The 24,860-nt window shown below is 35.3% G+C and overlaps 1 protein-coding gene across 2 annotated transcripts in view; it reads right to left on the bottom strand.

The window, feature by feature from the left end:
* Nucleotides 1-2,247: 2,247 nt before the first annotated feature.
* The window catches only part of RBBP8 (RB binding protein 8, endonuclease), a 39,739-nt gene continuing 17,126 nt past the window's right edge, over nt 2,248-24,860 (bottom strand). Inside the window, exons 6-19 of one of the 2 annotated variants that reach the window (XM_030012621.2) lie at nt 24,072-24,147; nt 20,796-20,965; nt 19,273-19,374; nt 18,090-18,187; nt 17,313-17,440; nt 15,491-16,376; nt 15,280-15,406; nt 14,068-14,165; nt 13,149-13,263; nt 12,064-12,234; nt 11,375-11,444; nt 10,285-10,381; nt 6,024-6,165; nt 2,248-2,841 (exon numbers count right to left, since the gene is read on the bottom strand). In XM_030012621.2, coding sequence (XP_029868481.1) covers nt 2,744-2,841; nt 6,024-6,165; nt 10,285-10,381; nt 11,375-11,444; nt 12,064-12,234; nt 13,149-13,263; nt 14,068-14,165; nt 15,280-15,406; nt 15,491-16,376; nt 17,313-17,440; nt 18,090-18,187; nt 19,273-19,374; nt 20,796-20,965; nt 24,072-24,147 — 2,378 coding nt within the window. In that variant the 3' untranslated portion in view covers nt 2,248-2,743. Of the gene's footprint in view, nt 2,862-6,023; nt 6,166-10,284; nt 10,382-11,374; nt 11,445-12,063; nt 12,235-13,148; nt 13,264-14,067; nt 14,166-15,279; nt 15,407-15,490; nt 16,377-17,312; nt 17,441-18,089; nt 18,188-19,272; nt 19,375-20,795; nt 20,966-24,071; nt 24,148-24,860 lie in introns of both variants that reach the window. The other variant, XM_030012622.2, reaches the window with a different exon arrangement.

Consider the following 24,860-nt stretch of genomic DNA (forward strand, 5'->3'; position numbering starts at 1 on the left):
TATATTCTAGTTCTACCTTGCACAGTGAATAATTTAACCAACTTTCTACTTTGCCGTCCACCCTTTCTCAAAACACTTACAAATAGGCTAAATGAAACGGGTCCTAGCAGAACTCCACTGTAATTTCCTCCCGCTGTGGTGATTTATGTACCTTTAAAAAGGCATAATATAGAACAGAACTCTTCCTTTTAGACCACGGCAGGTTGTTTCTACTGCAAGCTGTCAGATGACACATGCTTTGACACCTTCAGAGAGTCTCAAATACCATCAGAATGACTTGCCTTTAAAGTGTGTTGACTTTTCAGGTTACATTTATCCATAGGTCTGAAAATCTTGTGTGTTATACTCTTATCAATTAGCCCACTGTTTCCAATACTCTGTAAAACTCATCAGGCTGCAGCTCCACTGATCCTCTTGGAGTCTTTTTTAAAGTCTGATGGCAGAATTGTCACTTTGTACTCCTTGACCATCAAAGCTGCTTTAAGTGACAAGTTCCATGCTACAGTCAGGGGGTTAGCAGTTTCTTCTCTTGCTTTCGAATCCATGGGAGTAGGCTCCAGTCCTGGCAGCTTGCTGACACTCATTTCATTGACCTTTTCTGCCATTTGAGTTTACAACAGCTCCACCCACTCACCCTGCAAAGAAAGGTCCTTAGGCACTTCCATAATGAACATCGGTGCAAAAATCCCAACTTTTCTTGTCACCTTACCTTTAAATGTTCCCGTTATTGTTTGATCATTTACTCTACCAACTTACTGTGAAGTTTGCTCTTTCTGATAGTTCTTAAAAATAGGATTTATAATTAATTCTTTACAAAACTTTTTCATATAGCCTACTTCATAGCAAATTTTATATTCGATGAGTTACACTCTGCCTCCACTTTTCTTTTTGTGGACGTTAACTTCTGCTTTGTAAAGGTTCTCCCTAGTTAAAAGCAACCTCCTACCTTACTTTCTTTGTCAAAAACTTTTTTTTGATGGATAAATATTTATTCAGAACATGTAATAGTTGTCTTAAAATGATTTTCAAGATACCTACAAGAATTCCACCTTTTTGGCAGCACCTGTTAATTTTCTTCAAAGTTTTCTAATTTTCAGGAAACTAGGCTTACCTTGGCATGGATTCTTTGACTACCTGCTCCAAGAAATGAAGGTTTACAGTGTGTAAACATTTATTGACAGCATGTGTTAGTATATGTGGGAATGACTAAAGATTTCCATTGTTATTTAGCTTTATGCCTTTGCTATATCCCTGTGAAATGCTAAAGCAAATCAAACAACTAAGCAGCTGGGATGAGGACAGTGCCTAGTGATACACCTTCTTCTATATTTCTGCAAGCCTGTGATTTCAACCTAAGAGGATTTTGTGTTACTTAGTTTTACAGTTAAATTAATCAATTTTTTTTAGGGTTTTTTTTTAGGCATATGCCATAACCTCTCCACCAGCAGAACCCACCACCACTCCTATATAACTACACCTGGAATTAAATGGTCCTATCCACCAAGTTTTTAAATACATACTTTTTTATATACACACACACACACACATAAAATACAAGAATAGAAAGTACAGATACTTTTTATAGATATATAAAAATATAAATATATATTATATATAAAATATATTTATATAAATATTATATATAAAATATATTTTTATATATATAAGAAAGTATTTGTACTTTCTATTCTTTTATTTTGGTTTAAGGCATTTAAACAATTGCTTGCTTTGTGATCCCTTTTTAAAGAGAATTCTCACTGCTTGAGCCTAATTCTGACTGTACACTGCCTGAACATTTTATTCTACTCTAGAATGCTACTTTACTCGTAAGTATCTTATAGTGATCTTTGGCCTGCCTACCTATGTAAAAGCATTACCCTGTCTCTGTGATACTGTATGCTCTTATTCTCCAAGTGCAAGTCTGAAACTATATCCCCTGCTACAAAAAATTAATTTAAAATATCTCTGGAGAATCCTTCATAATCTAGTGAAGAGCAATGGTCATCACCTAGGAGAACTCTGTGCATAGCTGTCATCCAAATTGAGAAATAACAATGTTTATCTCATTATCAATAAATGAGGCATAGATATACAAACAGATCCAAATTAAGGAAAAAAAAAAGAAATATTGGATATTCTTATTTAAATGCTGAGGAAAACGTGGTGCTGTACATTTAACACCAAAATTTAAGAAAGACACTTAGACTACATGGTTTTCATACCTCCAAACTATTAACAGTAGATATGTTTCATATTTAATACAGCTTTATTACAATTAGATATAACTATTATTGCCAAAAGAGAAAGGCTATATAAAAAAATCCAGTGCAAAATAAAAGCACCCTACAAAATCTGCATTTCTGTTCCCATTGACAGACATTTAGACCTTGCAAGAACAACTGATTTCAGTGACTTCAAAGCAGTTACTCACCAACACAAAGTTTAGACAGGATTTGCTGGAATTTTAGCTGTTGACTTCAAAGAAAAAAATGGGAGACTCATTGTCTGACAGGTGCAAAAATTAATACAAAATGTATTAACACAATATGAAACAAACATACATTAAATAGTTTTGTTTCCTGGTACATCAGATTTTCAAATGAATTTTATAAAATTTACATATTTAATGAAACTATCTATCATTGTGGAAAACACAGTTCTTTATTTCAAGTTTATATTAACTATAAATATCTAAGAACAGGAAAGATACTCTTCAAGTTGGTGTGCCTTACTTCCCCATCCTTTATGTCTTCTGCTCTTTGCCTTTTGGAGAAAACATTACGGCATAAGGCTGCCGTCTTTTTGGACGCTGACAGGGAGCAAGATCCTCTTTAATATATCCTTAGAAGAATAAGAAAAATCTGAGGTAAGAAATACAATACAAAGACATGCATACCTTTAGTTTCATTTTTGTTTACCCTCAAAAAAAAAAAACTTGTGAATTTTTTTGCCTTTCATGGCAACTGGCTCTCTACTTGACAAAAAGTTAGAGATCTCAGGGCGCAATATCATTAATGAAAACACTCAGCTGCTTTCTAGTAGATGACTGCATAGTAATGCAATTCAGACAGATAATACTGAAGAGGAGAATGGAAACTATAAATTGTTCAATCTATTCAAAACAAAATTGCATTTTTCATTGTCTTTTCCACAGAAGATTTTACATAAGAGTAACAAAGTATGTAAGTACTGCAGTTTCAGTTGACTAATAAAAATAACTTTAAAAAATTTATTTCCTAGTCATACAGAAGGAACTTCAGGCACATGTGCTTTGTGGGTCTAAATAGTACAACCCTCTGTTTTGATGGCATTCTTAAAGACTTGTCCATCTGGAAAAAAGCCAAACATGAACCTATGGATCAAACACACCTTGAAAGATCTCTGATAAGAAAAGTGTATACAAAATTTCTGTAACATGCTGTCGTGGTTTAACCCCAGCCAGCAACTACGCACCACGCAGCCTCTCACTCACTCCCCCCCCACCCCCCCCGCCCAATGGGATGGGGGAGAAAATTGGGAAAAAGAAGCAAAACCCACGGGTTGAGATAAGAACGGTTTAATAGAACAGAAAAGAAGAAACTAATAATGATAATGATAACACTAATAAAATGACAACAGCAATAATGAAAGGATTGGAATGTACAAATGATGCGCAGTGCAATTGCTCACCACCCGCCAACTGACACCCAGCTAGTCCCGGAGCAGCGGTTCCCTGCCCCCACTCCCCAGTTCCTATACTAGATGTGACGTCACATGGTATGGAATACCCTGTTGGCCAGTTTGGGTCAGGTGCCCTGGCTGTGTCCTGTGCCAACTTCTTGTGCCCCTCCAGCTTTCTCGCTGGCTGGGCATGAGAAGCTGAAAAATCCTTGACATTAGTCTAAACGCTACTTCGCAACAACTGAAAACATCAGTGTTATCAACATTCTTCACATACTGAACTCAAAACATAGCACCGTACCAGCTACTAGGAAGACAGTTAACTCTATCCCAGCTGAAACTAGGACACATGCTCAACTTCGCTAACACTGATAATAAGCAGACATTTTATGCAAATCAGTTACAGCACCTGGCTTTTGTCAAACCCTTACTGTTTATCAGCACTAACATCCACTGAAGTGAGAGTATTAGATTCCTACTTCATAGTGGGAAAATGCTGTCTATGTGACTCAGTTATTTAAAAAAACCAACATGAACCACAATTGGTTCAAGATACCAATAAGAAGTAGAAAATACATCCTTTGTACCCCACTACTTTGGAGTGACAGCTGCAATTGCTCATCATGGGAACTCTTTCTCGTGTTTTGGTGTTGTTGCTGCACTCTTGTATAATATAGCTTTTTACCAAGGGCTGATCTAATGCCTGCCTCTGATATGCTGCTGAGGACTGTTAACAACTGAACAGCTCTTACTCTAGCAGAACAAGGAGATAGCCAAGAAGCTAATTTTAATGAGGTTCCAAGCAGATTCCAAGTGGGTAGTAACAGACAATCTCCCTAACAGGATATCTTGATCACCTGGAGTGATAAATGGACATGCCTAGTTTAGACCAGCTTTCTCATTGGCTGGAACATGTAAGAGGCAACCAGGTTGGAAGAGGAAGGACTATGATTTGTTCATCTGAAAGATAATGATGAAGAACCAAAGGCGGTTCTAGAGTGGCAAGAACTCTCTCTCATTACTTAAGGTAAAGGAGGAATGGACTAGCCTCAGCCAAGCCCTGTCTAACTCGATACACAAGAGAGGAAAGAGACTACTCACAAAGGAAGTGGTGATTCAGCAGCATTCCTGAGGTGCTGGCTAGCTGAACTGAGAGATTCGCTCTTCCTTAAGTGATACCAGAGAAAAAATGATGGACCCCCCCCACCCCCAACTTCCTGCAGCCTAACCAAGCCCAAGGAAGCTTAACAGCCTGCAAATTCTGTGACTAGCTTAACCCTTTGCAGTGGATATTTAAGAAGGGGGAACTTGACTAGGGCTTCAAAAGCAAATTTGACATTTGTCCCCCACAATGGGAGAAAGCTTAAAGTTCTGAACACCATGTTTGAAATACACACATTTCTTGGAAATACAGCTTCAAATTTAAATGAATTCGACTCAGTGTATCTTGATTAAGCAGTATGATTTGCACTACAGAAGTTATGTAAGTCCCTAAAAATCAAGGCTCCCTGTCCTGAAATATTAAGGATAATAGTGCAACACTATCACACAAGAACACATACACATCTCTGGCTACATTTTCCTATGCCTGACCTGAAACTGTTACAAGAACAGATAAAAATAAGTGAACATTAATGCTTCACAGCTAATAACATATGCACAAATAAAGATCTAAGAAAGTTCATATAGGGCTCCTTACCTCAGTTTTACCACTTCTGAAAAAATGTACATATAGTACACTACAAACTCACCATGTTTTAACATCATTAGTAAAAACTCATTTTTATACCAAGCTCTAGGATTTAGAAGAATTATTTAGGAAAGAACAATCTTCTGTGTGAAGAGGAGTCCAAAAAAAAAAAAACCCCCAAACCAGCTTTTGAGTGTTACTAACAAGTAGGGTATAGGTATTAAAAACCTATTTAACCACGCCCTCAACATTTCCATTATCATGTGGTATTATGGAGCTCTAAAGATGCAGACAAAGGACATCAACAGTTCTGCCTGTCTCTCCTCAGTAAGTACAATCTCTCAACCTTTGCCTCTGAAAATGTTGACCCAATTCTTGCTTTGGTTCAAAGACATGTACGGTTTTAATTAAGTTCTATGAAAATCCCCATTATTTCTGCTTTCTCTACCTAGGCTCCAAGAAAGTTTCCATATATTCCCTTCCTAGTAGTACAGGAGCTGCTAAAAGACAATATTTATTCAAAATAGTGGCTGCTGCTAAGTAAACAGACCTCAACAAGACTGGGTGAGAAAGGCTGCTTTATGAACTAGAGATAATTTCATGCAACCATTTCGGGGCGGGGGGCGTGGAAATCAGCTCTAAAAAGTGCTTTGTAAGCCTTATTTGCACAAACCTCTTTCCACACAAGTTTGGGTGGAAGGAAATCCAACTTCCCAGAAATTTTCAGGAGTCTTTGGAGGAATGTAGCGAAATCTGTGTCTTGAACAGGAAGCTAGTTTCTTTTCTCGCTCTTCTTCTGGAATGTCTGCATAATACTGAATGTTAGGAAAAACAATAAAAAATACAAGTTAACAAATTCATTCATATACAGCAACTGCTTTACACAATGACATTGTCAATCACTTTATTAACACAGTTGTCTAAAAATAATGGTAAGGATAACTAAGAGTAGAGATTTGTTATCCAAATGACAAACACCTGGCCATTATCCTAAAAGCTTACTGAATTTACAGATTAAGTATAACCTTATGGTGGCAAATTTGTTAGCTTTATATCTTTTAACATACCATAGGTACAAGGTTTAGGCATGTGTACAATTACTTATGTCAACAGTTTTACTGACTGATTTTACTAAGCTAAGTAACACAGGTGTTGAAATAGATGGGAATTTTCTAATAAACTAAGTATCAGCTTGCATTTACAAACAAAATAGAAAAGTGAAAAAACACACTACAAAATCCATGCTGCAGAATTATTTTCAGTGTCTAAATTTACAGTAGTAACAGCAAACAGGTCAAAATGCTTCCTACTTTATTACCCTCAAATTAGGAGTAAATAAAGAGCTAGTCCAACTAGCTGACTGACACTGGCACTCCAGAAACTATCTGACAGCTGGGCATTCTCTAGAGTATACAGTAAATTGGCTAGCTACTCTTTCATCACTGTCAGCTGTACTGGAGGCTGCAACAAGAAAAGTATATACACACTCTCCAAACTTTTTTGCTGGGTGTTCCCATGTGCAGCATCATAGAAAGATAGGTTTTTTTCATGCAGTTTTCTACTGTTTTAGTTTGTGATTCTAGTTAGCGTCTCCTAAAAATAGCAATCTGACATTTAGATATCATGAGTGTCAAAATATTTTCAAAGTGAATGTACTGTTTGGTTCAAGTGGCAAGCCAACAGTCAGTCTGGATTGCATAAGAAACCTGACCTTCATAAAACTGGTAAAACAATTCTGCTGAAATGATAGTGTTACAATTCAAAAAGGCAAACTAAAACTTAAAACCTCATTCAATCAGCTGGAAAGTGATCTAGGCTGGGGAAATCAGGAAAGGAACAGAATACCTCTGTCAATAGAGATTACTTCCTGTCCCCATCTGCTGGTAGGATTTCACAAAACCTACTTACTTGGAATCATAAAGTACACTGATAAATTCCTTTTTTCCTACTCCAAAGCAGAAAAAGTATAAAATAGGCATAAAAATCCTCCTCAAAAAAATCGTGAGATATAAATATTGATGATTGTACAGAAAAGAATAATCACAGCTCTGAAAACATCAGTGACAAAACTGCATGAACTAGGAAAAGTAGACTTGTTTCATTTTGTGATTCTGTAGTCTGTGGGAACTGCAACTCTGCCTGAAACTGAGGTACATTTTCTCCCACCTCTCCAAATCGATTCAGATTTCTTGCTGTTCTACAAAGTGTGACCCCAGAACATATTTTGCTCTCAAAGCCCTTATTAGTACAGGAATCTGATCTAGTAACATCGGTCTTCTGGTCAAGAACAGAGATTCAGGTTGTTAGCAAGCTGTACCCAAAATTCCAGATTACTGGTCTGTCTACTACAAAGTCCTGGTACACAGGATAGAATAAACCGCTAGTTCCATAGATAATATTCAGGAGTGGTTATGAGCCCCTAGTAAAAGGTTCTTCAAAATGTATTGTGTATAAGACCAGGATACACCCACACTCTTGACAGCAGAACCCCTTTCAGTCACTGATTTTGGAGACACTTAGTTTGAAAATGTTTGCCACTGTTTTATACAATGTCCCTTAAACAGGAAAAAACCTATGCCAAGACCAGAAGGTAAGTGGATATCAGTAGCTTCGTGATTGAGTCAGGTAGAGTAGGGCTACTTATGCAGCTGGACTTCAGAGACCCAGCTGGAAAAATGGTCTGTGTCATTCGGTTAAAGATCTAGAGACTAATGAAGGAAGAGGAACAGGTAATTATCATCTAGCACACATAATTTTCACTGATAAAACTTAAGAAATGACATGGTGTTTTAAGTCAACAAAATTAATTATAAGAATTCTACAGTATCTGTGTAAACCAAAGAGATTAATAGCTGAGTCTTATTTAGGGATAATTAGCAGTGCACCTTATGTTTGTCCTTTAAATAGCTTGGAATTTTAGAAATCAACCTACTAAAAGTTTGCAATGTGCTGCATTTTTTTTTGGAATTAAAATGTTTATGATTGGTGAGGAATATTTATGGATCAAAATGAAAAATACAGTACAGTTTTGTAGGAACAGAAAATAAAACCACCAATCAATAATCAAGCTATGTATTCAAAAGAAATTAGAAAGTAATTTTTTTTAATTTTGTCTTGTTTAGAAATCTATTAGGGTTGACAAAAAATGAGAAAGTTACATATATGTCTGCTAAACAGCAAAAAGAACTCTCAGCTGTTTTCTAGATTGATCTCACTATCCATAGCATTTTCAACCCACACAAAACATTCGAGCTAGGCTTTTCCATGTGTGAAAAGATATGCAAAATCTTATCCTGCAGTGCCTTCACTGTAAAAGAATTGTTTACAGAACTCTACAATTTCCAGTCTCAAAAAGAGAACAAACCCTTAAAATGTTCCTCTCATTAGTTTAGCATGAAGTTACTTACAGAGTAATGTCTGTAATCTAAATGTATAGAAAAACATCTGACTGATTCTCCTACTTACCTAAAGTGTAGCTGGACCTAATAACCACACTAACAAACGTTACTTTTACAAACTACCAGTAACTCCTGCATACAAGCTTTCTTTGATTGCATTGCGAAGTCGTAACAAACCAAAACAAGACCTCTTATCAAATGTTCTACACTGTAAAGTGAATGAGATAGTTCCACAAAGTTTTATGATAAGGACTTATAAAGGACTTCAATATCAGTCTGCTACAGCATGTGCAGAAGTTAAATCTCACATCTTCTCAGAAAAACAGGTAACTCTCCCCACTCATACTGCTTGCAGCACATGGCCATAAACAATTCACTGATTCTACCCATTCCCTAAATATTTCCTTAGACTTTGGAGACTTTTCAAACCCATATGACTAATAAGTAAGCCAAGACTTTTTAAAAGCATCATTTATGCTTTGTCTAATACTCCCTTCTTCCATAGGCATTTCATTCAAAGCTAGTTTTATTATGGTGCAATGACACAGCCTAGCATTCCAAGACACTCATCTCTAGTGGCGTAGACTTAAAAAAAAACCCAAACCAAAACCAACAACAACCCCAAACTTTTCTCAAGTTTAATGTAGAAACTTAATATTGTAAAATTGGAGCTGTAAATGTTTCCAAACACCATAGTTACCCCTCTAACTTGGCAGAGAGTAGCAAGAACTGAATTTGCTGAAAGAAGATCTGTAGCTTACAGAGACAGGAAACTAAAACACTTAACACATGGCTTTTGGGACAAGAAATAGACTGAAGGTTTGTGTTTTCTTGGTTTTGTTTTTTTTCCCCAACATCTTGTTTTCTTTCAAACTCTAAGTCAAACTTATTTTTGAAAATGATATTTATATTTGACTGTAAAACTTAATTGTTTGTATTTAATGAGTTTTACCAAAGCTATTTTTCAGGAATGTGTTTTTGTTAAAAATATACTGTAATAAATTTCTTCAGCTAAGTAAATGTGACTTGACTATAAAGTGAATAGCAGGAGGATCTATGAAAAATGTTGGTTCTATATAGATGTGGAAATTAAGTGAAAAGGTTCCAGAGAATCCATCATTACTCAGTCATTAATCCACACTTCTGGTGAGTCATAATATATTAGATCATCACCTAATTAACTCCAGCCTGAAAGTCTATTAATGACCAAATGAAATATGTTCTTATTACACATGTAATTACTTCAATATTTTATCTCTATACCAAGTATCTGAAAGCAGTTCAGTAATTGAAAAGGGAGGAAAAAACGTGTAATGTGAAACCTAAAATTTCATACTTTTTAACCTGATAATGTAAACATTTTTGCATGCATTTGCACATATATACACATTGGCACTTACGCCGGTACAATTATCTGAAAATGCAGACACCCCAGAAAATGAAAAAAACCAAACCCCAAATCAAGAGATTTTAGAGAGAGATACACACACACACACGTATATACAGATACACACTAGATTTTAAAGCACTACTTACTATTTCACATTCCTTACAAGTATGGCCAGGCAATTTTCTTCTTTCTTCTTTTTTTCGAATAACCTCAATATGAGGAAAATCTAACACAGTACTCTTTCTGAAAAACAAAAATGTTTTCACACGATAGTATATTTATTTCTTCTACATGTCTGGAAATTTCCAGTTTTTAGAACACAATGAAGGAGAGTCTCAAGAAAAGAAAAAGTATCAGAAAATGCCTGCAAAACCCAATCATACTGAATTTCATAGCTGAATAAGACATTTTTGTAACTAAACCAGTTCCAGAATTTTTAAAATGTAATATTTTTACATAACCAGAGATGTGCGTCTCATTATTATGACTTTTCACAGTGTGAAAGTAATTACTAGATCAATACTACTCAAATATAGATCTTCTGTACAATATTTATTTTGACCGAGACGGTTGTGCTTGCACCGATTTCTGCAAGAAGAACGTATGTCAGGGTTCAAGAATAGAACAGATTCCTTTCAACGTATTTGTTCACAAAACACTAAACAAGTTTTATTCTACAAAGAAAACATATGCTGAGGTAAAAAATAAGCTAACAACTATTTAACTGAAGGGCTTAGTATCATTATGAAATGAAGATTCAGACTACCAATGATGATTACACAGAAAGGCAATAGAGGAAGCACCAAGAGGTACAGTTGTTAAACATTACTCATTTATTGCCTAGAGGAAGGGGCAAAAATGCCAGAGAAGGAAAGGTTTTTATTTGTACAAGCAACCCATAGGCTCTTTGCTCATAAACTCATGCATGACCACATGCCTATAAGAAAAACAACTTGGATTACAAAATACTGCATTCAATAAATTTATAAAAAGCAGAAGAGGCAATCCCTTCTCTTCAGCAAATGTGATAGACGGGCATCTCAATGTGTTTATCTTTTTTCACCCCCTACCCCAGCTTTTATCTAAGGCTTTTATCTAATTTAGTAGATCTTTTACCTGTGCATCTTCAGCCGCTAGGATGTTGTGCACAAGCACACTTATTTCATGCAAGAACAAGTTCCCTATAGGGAGGATATAAAGAGCCTTAAAATGCCTATACAAAACAAACTAAATTACCTTTCATCACTTTTGAAATATGGCTCCACAAAAGCCTTCTGCTTGGCTTTATCTTGTTTATCCTCATGTTCTGTAAATATATTCGTAAAATGAAAAATTACATGTCATATAATGTTAACAGACTGCCTGGAGAAACATCTGTAAAATTATTAGCCAGCTATTAAGAAATAAAAAAATGCCATGTACATCCAGTCTGAGACAACAGATTCAAACAGATACTAAAAATAATACAGAATTGATTGAACCAGTGATTAAAAAGCATTACTGGAATAGAAGGAAAACAGCAGTGAGACAAGTAAAAAAAATAAGCAGAATAGCAAAGGAAAGGTTGCTTAAAATACAAAATACTGTGAAATCTTTGGTAGAACCTAGGATAGGGAGAAGAAAGGAAGCACGTAATCTGCAGCCAAAAAATGGTGTTTCCTGTAAGAGTGACTTTGCTGTACAGCTCCTATGCCAACTTCCATTACACATCCCATATTTGTGTGGTGGCTATATAAATGAACTACCAAAATAATTTTCATATTGGTTTATGTTATGTCCTTACAATGAATAAATTTTCCCATGAATTTATGAAAAATGAACTGATGGTTTATTTGGCATATTTGTTCCTAGAGAGCAGAGCTTGATTTAAAATCAACTTTTGTAGTTTAAACAGGCTAATAAAGACAAAACAAATTATATCCCACTCTTTAGTTTCTTGCTTGCTGCTGTTATTCCCTTATCCTGCTCTTCATCATGAAGAGTTTCTTTTTCAGCACATGCAGAAGGACTATCTTCTGGTAGGCAGGATTCATATTCTTCATGGGTTGTCCGATCAAACATCTCTGTTAAGGTATCATTAATTGTTTTTTCTCCTCCTATTATAAAAACCATAATGAACATCCAAATCAGTCTCTCAACAATTCAAGTCAAGAAAGTGCACTTTGATTGAATGTGTATCAAAAGAACTAACATTTACTTCCTGCTCCAGTACTGATTAACTCAACAGCAGCTATACATTTATTCTTTCTGCAACTTCTCTGTCAGTCTTTCAAATGTGGCCAATGCTCATTTATTTTTCATAAAAGATACCTTGATCTCATTTCTAAAATTTGATTAATTGCTAAATCACTTTGATGTACCTCTAATGTTAATACTGGATACATGAAATTTTTGTTCTTGTAATTATGGAGTTACCCAAGCAAAAGGAAATACCTTCTGTGGGCAGGAGATAAACTACGGAAATGCGATCAAGTTGCAACAGCTTAAAAAAATAAACCACACCGTTAAAAGTCACTGCCCTGCAGCCATGATTCACGACATACCATACATTAAATATGAAATAAACACATCTGGATTTATTTTAAATATACTAGTTCTATTTATATGTCATTAAAAATGAAATTAGTCTTCCCATAGAAAGTCTGATATGATTACAGAGCAAACTTTCAGAGCTGTTTGTTATAAGAGTGATTGTTGCAGGTGATCTCATAACTATTATATGGTTAAGTCTTTAACTTTTTAAGCACTGTAAAAGCATAGCTACTGGTTCTATCTCAGCACAAATCCTACAATTTTCTTAATCTAAATTAAAAAAACCTCAACAACAACCACTGATTCTACTAGGAAACAGACTGATCTTTGTAACCTAGAAAAATACATCAGTGCTTTTTTATTGCAAACCATTTTCTACCATCTATTCATACAGGGAAAAAAAATGCCCTTTACTCTTTCTTCCTCCTCCCCCCCTAGAAAGCAAACCAAGGTGGGGAAAAAAAAAAAAAAGACTTACTTGGACTGCTTTCCTGATTTTGCTCTTGATTTTTCATTTTTAATAGCACACTTTCACCAACATATGTATAATCTGTATCAACAGCTTCTCCTCCAACTCTTGACTGAGAACCACCCTAAACAGAAAAAGCAAACATGACAATTGCACTCAGAAGCAACTGGTGTAGTCAGTGTCATTGCTTTATATCTGAAACACTTTCACAACAGTTACTGACATCTTTTTGGACACTTTCTGTGACTATTTTTTTCTGCAGTAATGTCTGCATGATAAAAATGTAAAATCTAGGTAAGAGAATAATGTTTTGAAATTCAAATGTGAAGCATTTATCTGGTGGATTACAGTACTTGATGGGCAAGAAATGCCTTAAAAGTTTTCATGTTAAATTCTACAAAGATAAAAAGTAACAATGAAACATACAGAAATTAAAAACTGGTCAAATTAATAGATTTTAAGATAGTGTTTAAGTGAGACATAGACTTCAGGAAAATTCTCAGAGATCCTAATAACCAACCTGCATCCAACTCAAAGAAAGCTAATAGTCATTATCTGCACATTTTCTATTACTTAACATAAAGAGATATTACAGTGAACATTTTTACAGGAAAAATTATGATATTTAGAATATTTTTTTTTTTGTCTTAAAAGAAACCCAAAACCACCCCCAAAACACATCAGTTTCACACTGAGTAGCCACCTGGCTGAATTTATCAAATACAACTAGATGGTGGAAATGTTTTAGGATGACTGTAGTGTACAATGCATAAATAAACATTTCAGGAGCACAAACAAATATCAAATGAGCTGAATTTAGATTTTTGTTAGAAAATGGTTTTGGTCTGCCCAGAATAAAGTTCATGATACTACCTTTGTAGGCTTTTTTCAGTACCATAGAACATGCAGACTTGTTATACAAGTTTACCTTTGTATCAATCACAGTAATGTCCATTTTGTACTGTGAAAGGTCAGCTCCTGGGTCTATACTCCACTGAAGGTTTTCTAAAGGTTTATCTTTCAGTTCTGGATGCAGAGAATATAAGAAAAAAGACAAATAATCAGAATCAAATTCTCCTAACAGCATCTTATAGTGTGTAAATTATAAGACAGCTTTCTTTTCATCAATTCATCTTTGGGATTAGGGATTGATTTTTCTCAAACAATAAACATGCTCATTTGGCGTAAATCATATTTTGTCTGAAGAGTTAGAAATAGATCTTTAAGTTTTTTGTCATATTCAGGGAGCACACCACTCCTTTGTGTTTGTATGAGGTATGCAATACATAAAATACTCTTGCAGGTAAAATCTCTGTACTGTGTAAATCAGGTAGTATTACTACTGGATAGAAGACATCAGACTGACAAGAATACAAAAGTCAGGCCTTAGAATACAAAACAGTACAAAAGTGTCCAGTCATTGTTCCAGACATGGCTCTTGATTTATCTGTGAAGTAGAGGTTTAGATTCAAAGCTACATGGCCACACCAACTACAGATATTTTTAAAACTCATAATACAAGTATTTCTAAATGCAGCGTGACAGCTCAGCTAAGGAGCACAGAAGCAGTGATTCTACAATCCCAGTTAAAACAAAAAGTTTTCAAACTGGGACCACTTAATAGGAAAGAAGATACAACCTCTAGGAGAGTATTTGGCAGCATCTGTTCATTACCATTAAAGGCACAAATTTCTTTAACAGATCAAGAGGAATAATGAAAAATATTAACAAAATGGTTTATTCTTACACTAAAGTACAGTTTTCAAGCATTTGATATAGATAGTTTAAACTCACACTTCCTGAGATTTTATTTCAGTATCTGTTATTCACATGCTGCAGTAAACAACAATGCTAAATAAATGAAAAAGAACAAGATTCCTCGCCTGTTGAGTTTACAGCTGAATGCCAATGATATATTTTTTATATAGTGGCAAAAGAATGTCAGGAAGATACAGATTGAAAATGGGGGGGAAGGGCAGGGGTAATCTTTAGAAGTCCTGAATAGAATGAGACTGAGTTAGAAGCAGAACAGAGAAAGTGATTAAAGTGGGAGAAAAGAAGATATGAAAAATTCTATTCAACCATAGCACAGGCTGGGGGGATTAGGGGGGCAATAAAAGGAACATTTTAATCAAGTTACCTTGCTCATTTTGCAGTGCTTTATTTTTTGATAGTCTGCAAGGGTTTGGTTGAAGTACAGATGCTGGTTCAGACTCTCCATGTCCTGTCCTTGTTTTCTTTCTATTTGGTACATGGCCACTGGCAACCTAACAACATATTGCAATTTTACTATTTTCCAAAACTTAAATATAATATTTTAAAGGAGAAGAATAGAAGTCAGAAAAGCATACCTTCACATCATCAAAAAGTTGCTCTGTCTCTGCAGAACTTGGTAGTGGTGCAATTTTGAAGGGAGGAACTTCTTCTTTCATTTGGATATGGTTTTTCTTATCTGGGAATGTTTTTCCCAGCATTGCCTCTTGTACATAGGATTCCTCTTGTAAATCTCTGCCAAACAAACAGCTCTCATTGTTGGCATTTTGAATGGATGATGAACTTTCAGGAATGGGCTTCCCTAGCTGTGAAAAAATGTCATGCAGTGTCACCTGTTTCAGTCTATTTTTACAGGTCTCCTCACTTCCTTGTTTTTTCTCTTGACAACGAACTCCAGAGAAGCGATCAGACAGATCCAAGGGCTTATCAACTGTATGCTCCCCATTAATATGCTGAACATCTGATCGAAATGGCATTGAGTTCTCTTTGTTGAAGGATGTTTTTTCACAGCTAATTGCATGCTCATCTTCAGCTTTCTTTCTCTTAGCACACCTGCCTTCTAGCTGCTTCTGGTGTACGAGAAGGAAATCACTCTTGATCACATCATTTTTAGCTGCACAAGTGTTTCCAACACAGGTTACAGCCTCATTAGTATTCTTTTTCACAACCATTTGCCTATTGATAGAGGCCTGGCTAATAACTGAGTTGATTTCCGTTCCAAGATTCAGTGGTGCAACAAAAGCAACATCTTCAGATTTTGATCTACTTTTATGAGATCTGGAACTGGAAGGATTGTTGAAGAGGTTAGTTTTGAGATTAGGCTTCAATCCTGAATCTAAAATACAAGGGGCATGACTTGTACTTGAGTTGTTCTTCATACTGCTAGAAGCTCCAAAAATGGGAGAAGCTACCCTAGAATCCCAGTCAACATGTGGTGGAGTGTTCCGAGATGGATCTGAAAGACTGAATACAATGAGAGATGAGATATTTTTCTGGTGTGCACAGGGGGCTGGGAGGAAATAAAGGGATATACAAAAATTATGTTTCCTACCAGTGATCTGCTTTAAAGCTGTCAGAATTGCTAGTATTAACTCAAAACAGAAGGAAAAAGAAAAGGAAAATTTTTGATCTAGGAGTAAGTACTGTTGCACTTAGAGCTGTAAAAGGCAAACAAAACACAGACCTCATCCTTCACTTTAGTATGGTGTGAAATTCACATTCAACTGAGAACCAAGGACAGAACTAAGCCTACCTAGGAATCTCTTCTACCAAAGGACTCCCCACCTTTCAGTGCAGTGAAATGGAAGTGAGAATGGTTGCGATAGCAGTCTATCTAGGTTCTTGCATAGTTCTTATAACCACGATAACAGATTCTCAAAGCTTCTGCAAGTGAAGGAAAAATGTGCAAGCTTCTTTCAGGTACTCTGTTTTTCACTTGTCACCAATAAAACATATATTTAAGATGACAAAAAGGGACAAAAAAAAATTCAGTTTAGACCACAACATCCTGAGGAGAGTGGGAAGGGCAACAGTCAATCAGTATGACACCTAGTCAGCAGAAATGGTTTATGATCATTTTCCTACCCCAGCTCCTGGCCCCTGGTTTATGGGCCTCAGAAGATACCTTGCAATAACAAGTCATCAGTGAGGGAAAGACTGTGTACATAGAAAGCCCAAATCAGAAGCTGAAGAATGAAGTAAAAGTCCACAGTTTTGCATTCTATCAGTTCCTTTGCTTCTAATGTTATTTACTTGAAAGAAACCCATATAATATGAAAACATTTATTTCTGTGTCTGTACCTTCAAAGCAAACTGCTGTAAGGTTTTAAATTCTACTAAAACCAGAACTTCATATAAGCCTGCTTAAAACAGTATTATTACAACCAAGTGGAAACACACCCTAAATTGTTGTCATCATTTCTTGATTCAGAAGCTGGATGTTTTCTTGAGTCTTCAGACTGCATGCTCTCTGGGGCCTGGCTCATAACAGTATTGGTACGGGGAGGACTCAGTACACTCTGGGACTCCTTGCAAGCGGTGAAGGAAAACAAAGGAAGTGTGAGAAGCTGTTAGAATTCAAAATCAGAAATATGCTAGGTTTGCATATGAATACTTTGAAAACCCATTCAAATTGAACCACTCAAAACTCTGAAAAATAATAAAAGTTAAAAGAGAGATGAAATTTTGACCAGCAACTTTAAAGAAAGCATATGGAAATTAAAAAATTTCATCATTCAAATGCACACGCAAAAAAACCTGTCTGCATACTATCATTTTCACTGTAGTTACCAAGTAAAAACATCAAATAATCTCACGTGAGTCACCAAACAGTCTCATCACCGAATAATCTTTTTTAGCATATTAGACTTGATTACTCCACAAAGGGAGTCTGGTAGACCCAAGAATTTAGTCCACTGTCTTAGTCAAACTTGAAAGATGTATACACAGCAGGAACTGTGCCCCTACTCTCCTCCCCAACCCCCCAGACAGGTCAGCAGAGTTATATCTCTTCTTGCTAGAGCAATTCTGTAATGAGTAAGCAAAAGCAAACCAAAGTGAGCTTACTGGAATTCGGAATACTTTTGCAGAACTTTAATGCAAAAGAGAAAAATACTGTTTTTGAAAACAATGGGCACAAAAAGCTGATTATGTAGGAAATTTGTGAATACTACTTACAGATTCCTCTTGAACAGAAAGTCCAATTGTTTCTGCCACGACTGCAGCCAAGTTAAAAGATGGCTTTGGAACAGGATAGCCTCCCATCCTTGGTTTATCTTTATGAGTAGAAAGAAGCTCATAATAAGGTACATATACATTATAGTATCTTACTCCACTCACACAGATGGTACAAACACAGAACTAAAAAGATCACAAATTAAAACTGGTAATTATGGAAATAATTTGACCTGTGTCAGATAAAAATCCTACCTGGAAGTGGTAAGTGGAGAAGGGGGGCAAAAGAAGAATTTCTGATAAGAGCAATTGCTGTACCATCACAGAGAAATATGTTTCCAATTTGAATACAGCTCCCCAAAATTAAAATACAAAGACAAGTCAATGTAAAAGTTGATTTTCAAACTCCCAGTCCAGGGCATGAATAGTCCGAGAAAAGCATGTAGAACAGTGATGTCTATTTATAGTAAAATGCTTGTGTTGCATATTTCCTAGGTGACACTTATTCTTCCTGTGTCTTTATTAGGAAAACAAATAGATGAGTTTCCCTTCTTTCAGGGGTTTAACATTACTCAGTTTATTGAACTGGGCCAAGGTAATATGATGGGAAAGTACAAGAATTACAACCACCACAACCCTGACTTGCACGAATGATTCCAAGATACCGATTCTCACAGTCATTTATAGTTAAATACTTCACAGAAAAAAATCAGGGACACAGAAAGTTCTTGTCAAAGAACTGTTTATGGAGAAGGACTTAAGACTTCAAGACTTGTAGCAATTCACAATTGCAAAAAAGGGAATAATTAACAGAAGCACTTCTAAATGTTACGTATTTATGTCGGACAGGAAGTGCAATTCTCAGAATATTTTATCTCCTGTACAGTTGAAAAACCAGACATAAGACAATTGGATAAGTTGCCTAAACTATAAGATACCTGCAGTAAGAGCTGCACTGAGCTTCTTTCTATTTCTTGACTCTAAGCCCTGATGCTAGGCTTAGAATCAGGCAGACAGGCATTACAAGATAGGCATTTCAGTAGCAATTATGTGATTAAACATAATATCATTTTTCTGGCTCCTTTGTTTAAAGAGATGAACCCTCAGTTGTTGATGAACCCTCAGTTTTACAATATTTTTGCCTTATTTTGAATGGAATTAGAACTAAATCTATTAATACACTTACTTGGTACAGGGGACAGTTGTGGATCACAGGTGTCTGCCACTAGTATATCTTCTCCGTGGTGACTGTTCACTTGTGTGGAATACAGTGGAATTTTTCCAAAGTCTAGAAGTAGAAACATTTTCACATGGTGAAATCAGGTATCCCGTTGTGATAATTTTGTGTAGATACAGACCATGATCCTGATCTTAAAAGCACTTGAACGTGAGTTTTGATATGTCAGAAGATCCAGTAATCTAAGCACATCTGATTATTTGTATTCTGAGGTATCACTGTGACAAATTAGTCACAAATATTTCATATTAATCCTTTCTCTCACAAATATGAGCCCAGCCAGTCAGCCATAAAACAATACTGACACATAATTACATCACTTTCTACACTGACCACAGAAAAAGTATGTATTCAATCTATATTTGACCTGTTAATATGGCAACAAAGCTATTAAAGAGTAAAGCATGCAAGGGGATAATTTTCTGCATCAGCTAAGGTAATGAAAAGGTGAAAAACCTGAGATTTGAATCATGACCAACTTTGTGCCATGTAGTCCTTTCTACACCATTTCTTACGTATTTAACTTTGGTTTAATTTAGTAGCTCAATTTTTTTATTCAGAAAATGGAGAGAAGTAGGTATGCTTAGAAAAGAAAAAACTGTCCACAGCACTAAAATTACGTATGCAAAATAAAGGGTGTGAATAACCAACCCACCCTCTTCACCCCATAGTTGTGTTATTTTTATTGGGAAAAAATATTGGGAAGAGGCTTTTAGTCAAGACTCAAAATTTAGATATATTCATATATTATTTAAAATACATTTTTTTTATTCCACAAAATAAATTAACACATTAAGAGCCCCTGGATTGTTTATCATATTTCCTGTGTAACATTAAAATACAAGCACAAAGTCCCTTATTTCACAAAAATATTTTTTATAGTTAAATTACATTAGAGCTATTTCTATGACATTACAGAACAAAGTTTGGAAACTAAATGCGCACAATACTTTTGGACTTAGATGCAAAACAAATGCAAACAGTGTATCAGCACTAGAAAAAGGAAGATCATGTAGCTGCTAGAATTAGATATCAATCGGTTTCAGTAATATTACTTTAATTGCAGAGTAATTGCTCAATGTGGCAAAACATTTATTTCACTCTCCACTAGGTGGTGACATAGCTGTATGCACAAGTCAAACCCTAACGTTTTTCAGTTTGTTTGCAGTTACAGAAAAGATATGGGATGGAAAACTGTGCATTTGCATGTGTATGTGGATGAAGAAAAGTAGGAGGTTGAGATAAGCTTTGAGCATATCACTGATATAACAGTTACTGCTAAAGACATTTTTCCCCTGATATGTATTATGGCATAAATGGAAAAAAGCCAAACCAGAAAACCCATAAGACTTTTTTTTTTTTTTTTTTCCAGTTTTCAGCCTTTGCAATCAAACTTATACACCACCTTTTTCTTTAGCCCTTAAAAATATATTTTAAAATTAATTAAAAAAAATAAAATACAATACTCTTACCACTGTTGCTTTCCGCAAGTTCCAAATCTGGGTGTGTATGTTCTGTGTATCGGATATGCCTATTCTCTTTTTTTCTTCTCAGACGATTAACCACAGAAAATGAAGAAGTCAGAATTGGAGAATCTGGAATGACTCCTTCTTCTAATTCCACTGCTTGTTGCTTTTGCTCCCTGGAGACCAAAGTAGGTGGTCAAATAAAACCCCAAGTCAGCAAGATGAAGAGCTTTCATTTCAGCGAGCAGGACAATCATATGGTTCAAGAAAGTAATAATTTAGAAAAGACAGCCATCTCAATAACATCACAATGTAAAAAAAGTAATACTAGAACCTAGTTTTTAGATACATCTAGCAACAAATTCACAATTGCTCCATCAAGCCTCAGAACAGCATACAACCCTAGCTCTTCACATTTGAAGTCAACATTTAACTACTGCACTATGGAAGACTTTTCCCCTGGAAGAAACTAGAGACTGTAGAGTTCTAGCTTGTCCTTTAAAGCATGTGCTACTTGAATGAAAGAATGCTGAAATGGATGGACTAGTGTCTCTCTCCCTGTATGGAAGTCCCTGCATACCCCAAGAATACTGTCTTAAATACAGAACAAAAGTTTTTGGACAATTTTAAATAGTAATGATCAGCATTATATTCAAAGCAATCCCTCTCCAGAGCGTTGGATGTTACCTCTTATTCACCTCACAAAGGTCTTCAGAAAGGAGTGTAAAAAGCAATGTAAACCATGTAAAACAAGTAATGTACAACATGAGTTATGAAGTTTATTTTCTCTCACACTGTCAGCTCTAAAAGCATGTTTCAGAGTCAGTATATAAAAACTAGTGTAACAAATAACCATGTCTTTTCTCTGTGAAAACTCTATCTAGACATAGCAAGGAAAAACCAACAAAAAAGCATTAATTTCAGTTCTTTTAACTTAAATACAGTTTGTTTAGTACTTAATGAGGACATTGCTACCTGTCATATGGTGATGGTAGTGAGAAATGGAAGAAGCAGTAAAAGAAAAACAGAAGGAAATCTAACTCGGCCTGCTTGGTCATCTTTCTGCAGTAGCACTTTTCCTTATGACTCTCAAGAGAAAACATGGACCAAAACATCATTTCCTAACTACAAAGAGAAGGATGTAAGGTTTTGATCTAAGGGAGGAAGAGGAAATATGGATATATTTCTGCTTGCACTGAAATGAACCACAAGATCTTATATAAACTTATATAAAATAAGTTAATGGAAAACTGTAGAAAGCTGCCTGGCTTGAGACAAAAAGCATTTTTGCAGTTAGGCTTTTTACCATGACTAACTTTGAACACTTAATGACAAACATTGATGCACTGATGCTCTGAAGTCTTGATGAATCTTATTGTGTGACTCTCTTCTAGCACATTTACAAAGAAAGCACCATAACTGGAAAACTGTATCATCTACTAACAATATCTTAATAAACAAATCAAAACAAACAGCAAAACAATATGTTCGTCCAGTTACATGGCACATGTGGTCTTGTATGACAAATTAGCCTACTATAACTATATTTTTCTGTACCTTACTTCTATACAAACCAAGAGGTAGTTCCTACACACTACCACAAAAAACTATCAAATGAATAAGCTGCCATATATACTATACATCATAAATACGCAATAAATAATTTCTGAACCATGAAAACATTTATCTGAGACCCTAGAAAAGGTTTTTGCAGAAATTTCCTTGCTGTTTCCATCCACAGATAATGAAATCCTAACCTAATAAAGGATCAGTTAATACAATTCTTCTAAAATTTCATTGATTTCACTTTTATAGAGGATTCTTAGATTTTTTCTGAAAATATTAAGCCTTGGTAACAAAACACAGAACATTGCAAAAAAATTAATTTCATGTCATGCACCAGAAACAATCTGTTACCTTGCACCTATGCAATGATGTTACATTGATCTAAGTTGTTCATTCTAAATAAAGTAACATGACTGCAGTTCAACTGAAACAACCAAATGCAGTGGCTATATTACAAACAGCAGGACCATCCTTGTTAATTACTGTTTATCCACTCAACTCTGCATTCATTTAAATGACCACCTAACATGCAGAGCAAATAACTTAGTGTTACATTGGTCATTCTCAACTTTCCCACAGTGGCCAGAGATTTTTACTGGAAGCTAAATTGCAAGACTGGGGATCAAACTAATAAATTTGGATGGATCTGTCTGGTGTCAATTTTTTTAATGTCACTTCCTAATTTCTGTCAAGCTGCATAGAAGGACCATTACTGAGAAGCAATTATACATAGGGAAGCATATAGAAATTTGTTATTACTTGGTATTAAAAAGGAGTACTCCTAGGGTCATGAAATATGTTACTCTGAGAAGATGAAATGCATACAGAAAAAGAAAGGATGATTAAGATGCAAATGATGGGAGACAAACCAAGAAATACAAAGCAATAGGACCACAGACATTTTGAACTGAACTCTAAGTTGTTTTACTCCTCTAACAAAGTTACTTTCTGACAAAGACAAGAAAAAATTACATGCAGAAAAAGCCTACACAAGTCCACACAACCTGTCCCATTCCCCCCATTCACGTACTTGTTCACAGATAGGCAAAACTGAGGTAAGTTTCAGATGATGTCAGACCATAGCTATACAAGCAAGGAATACTATCTCTGCCTTGCACAGTACACCATATTTGCATATTAACCACAACATTATATGGCACATTTTTGCTATCATATCAGATTACAATTTGACAGTCAATTTGTAGCTCATTATTTTTATGGTTTTCTTTTGAAATGGATTATGTTTTTTTCTTTTTAAAACTGTAAAATTATCATAAGTTTATTTAAAAAATTTATTGCAAGATCCTAAGACTTTTTGACTAGCTGAGAAACTGCTTTTCTAAAGTCTTAACCTAGGAGGAAAGAATTGGTAAAGAGTCAACAGAGGAATAAAAGAATGAGACTTAAGACTTTGCTACGCACTGTTACCAGAATAATCTTGAACAATCATGAATTCAAACAGAATTTATATGACAAATTTATCTCTCTCAGTTTAAAAAAAGAAAGATGCACACAGTTAAAAGAAAGCAAAAAATCTGCACAATACAAAAATGCTAGTTTTATGTTGCTATAGTGGCAGTAGACTATCTTTTCACACTCTGTTAAAGAAGGGGAAACTCAAGTTTAAAGACTTAAAAGCTGATATTTATATTCCCAGACATTACTACTGAGGAACTGGGGGGAGGGAGAGAATATCCAAAAAACCTCAAAACTTACTCCAACTCCTTCTGTAATTGCTGAAACTGTTCAGTTATCTTTTTATTTTCATCCTGCAAGTTGTTTTTTTCATTCACTGCAATATATAGGGGGAAAAAAAGACAGAAAAAAAAAAAATGCATACATATTAACATCATATCAAATTTTTTCAGGTCCTTTAAGGAAACAGAACCAATTCTAAAACATAATACCATACACCCTTTCCGTAGCTTACCAAAATGAATTTTCAAGCTAGTCATTAAAAAAGTTGTAAAATGATGTTAGAAAAGGCAAAGGTGTCAAAATTACTGGATCATAATATTAGCTTTACACAATCATTAATTACTTTTGTCCATGTACATACAAGTGAAACTGTGTTGTAAAGATGACTGAACTGCTCACTCAGCTCCGTGGACAAAATTGCTTCCTTAGGTTGAAGGCAGCTTATGAAGTATAAAGCAATTAGAATTCAGTTTTAGCCACTGAAGCGAGCAGCTAATTCGAGAGAATGAAAAAAAACCCAATTTCTTAAAAATCAGTTAAATATTTGGGAATTTAAGAGACACTAGTCAGAAATTTTTTATTTTACTTTTCTTAATTTCCAATTCATTCTGCCTGTACTTCACACAAGTTTACTGCATCACCTTCAGCCTTTTTTCCACGCTGTCTCAAACTAATGTAGTGATAGCTCCCAACTTTTCTGTTCACCTTTAATTTTCATTTTCTTGTTCTTATTTTTTTGTTGTATATTTTACCTCTGGATTATTCTTCACTGACCTTTTTTGCTGGTTGCAGGAAACACATGAATTG

The sequence above is a fragment of the Aquila chrysaetos genome, chromosome 4 (genome assembly GCF_900496995.4).
Source record: "Aquila chrysaetos chrysaetos chromosome 4, bAquChr1.4, whole genome shotgun sequence".
NCBI classification, from domain to species: Eukaryota; Metazoa; Chordata; class Aves; order Accipitriformes; family Accipitridae; genus Aquila; species Aquila chrysaetos.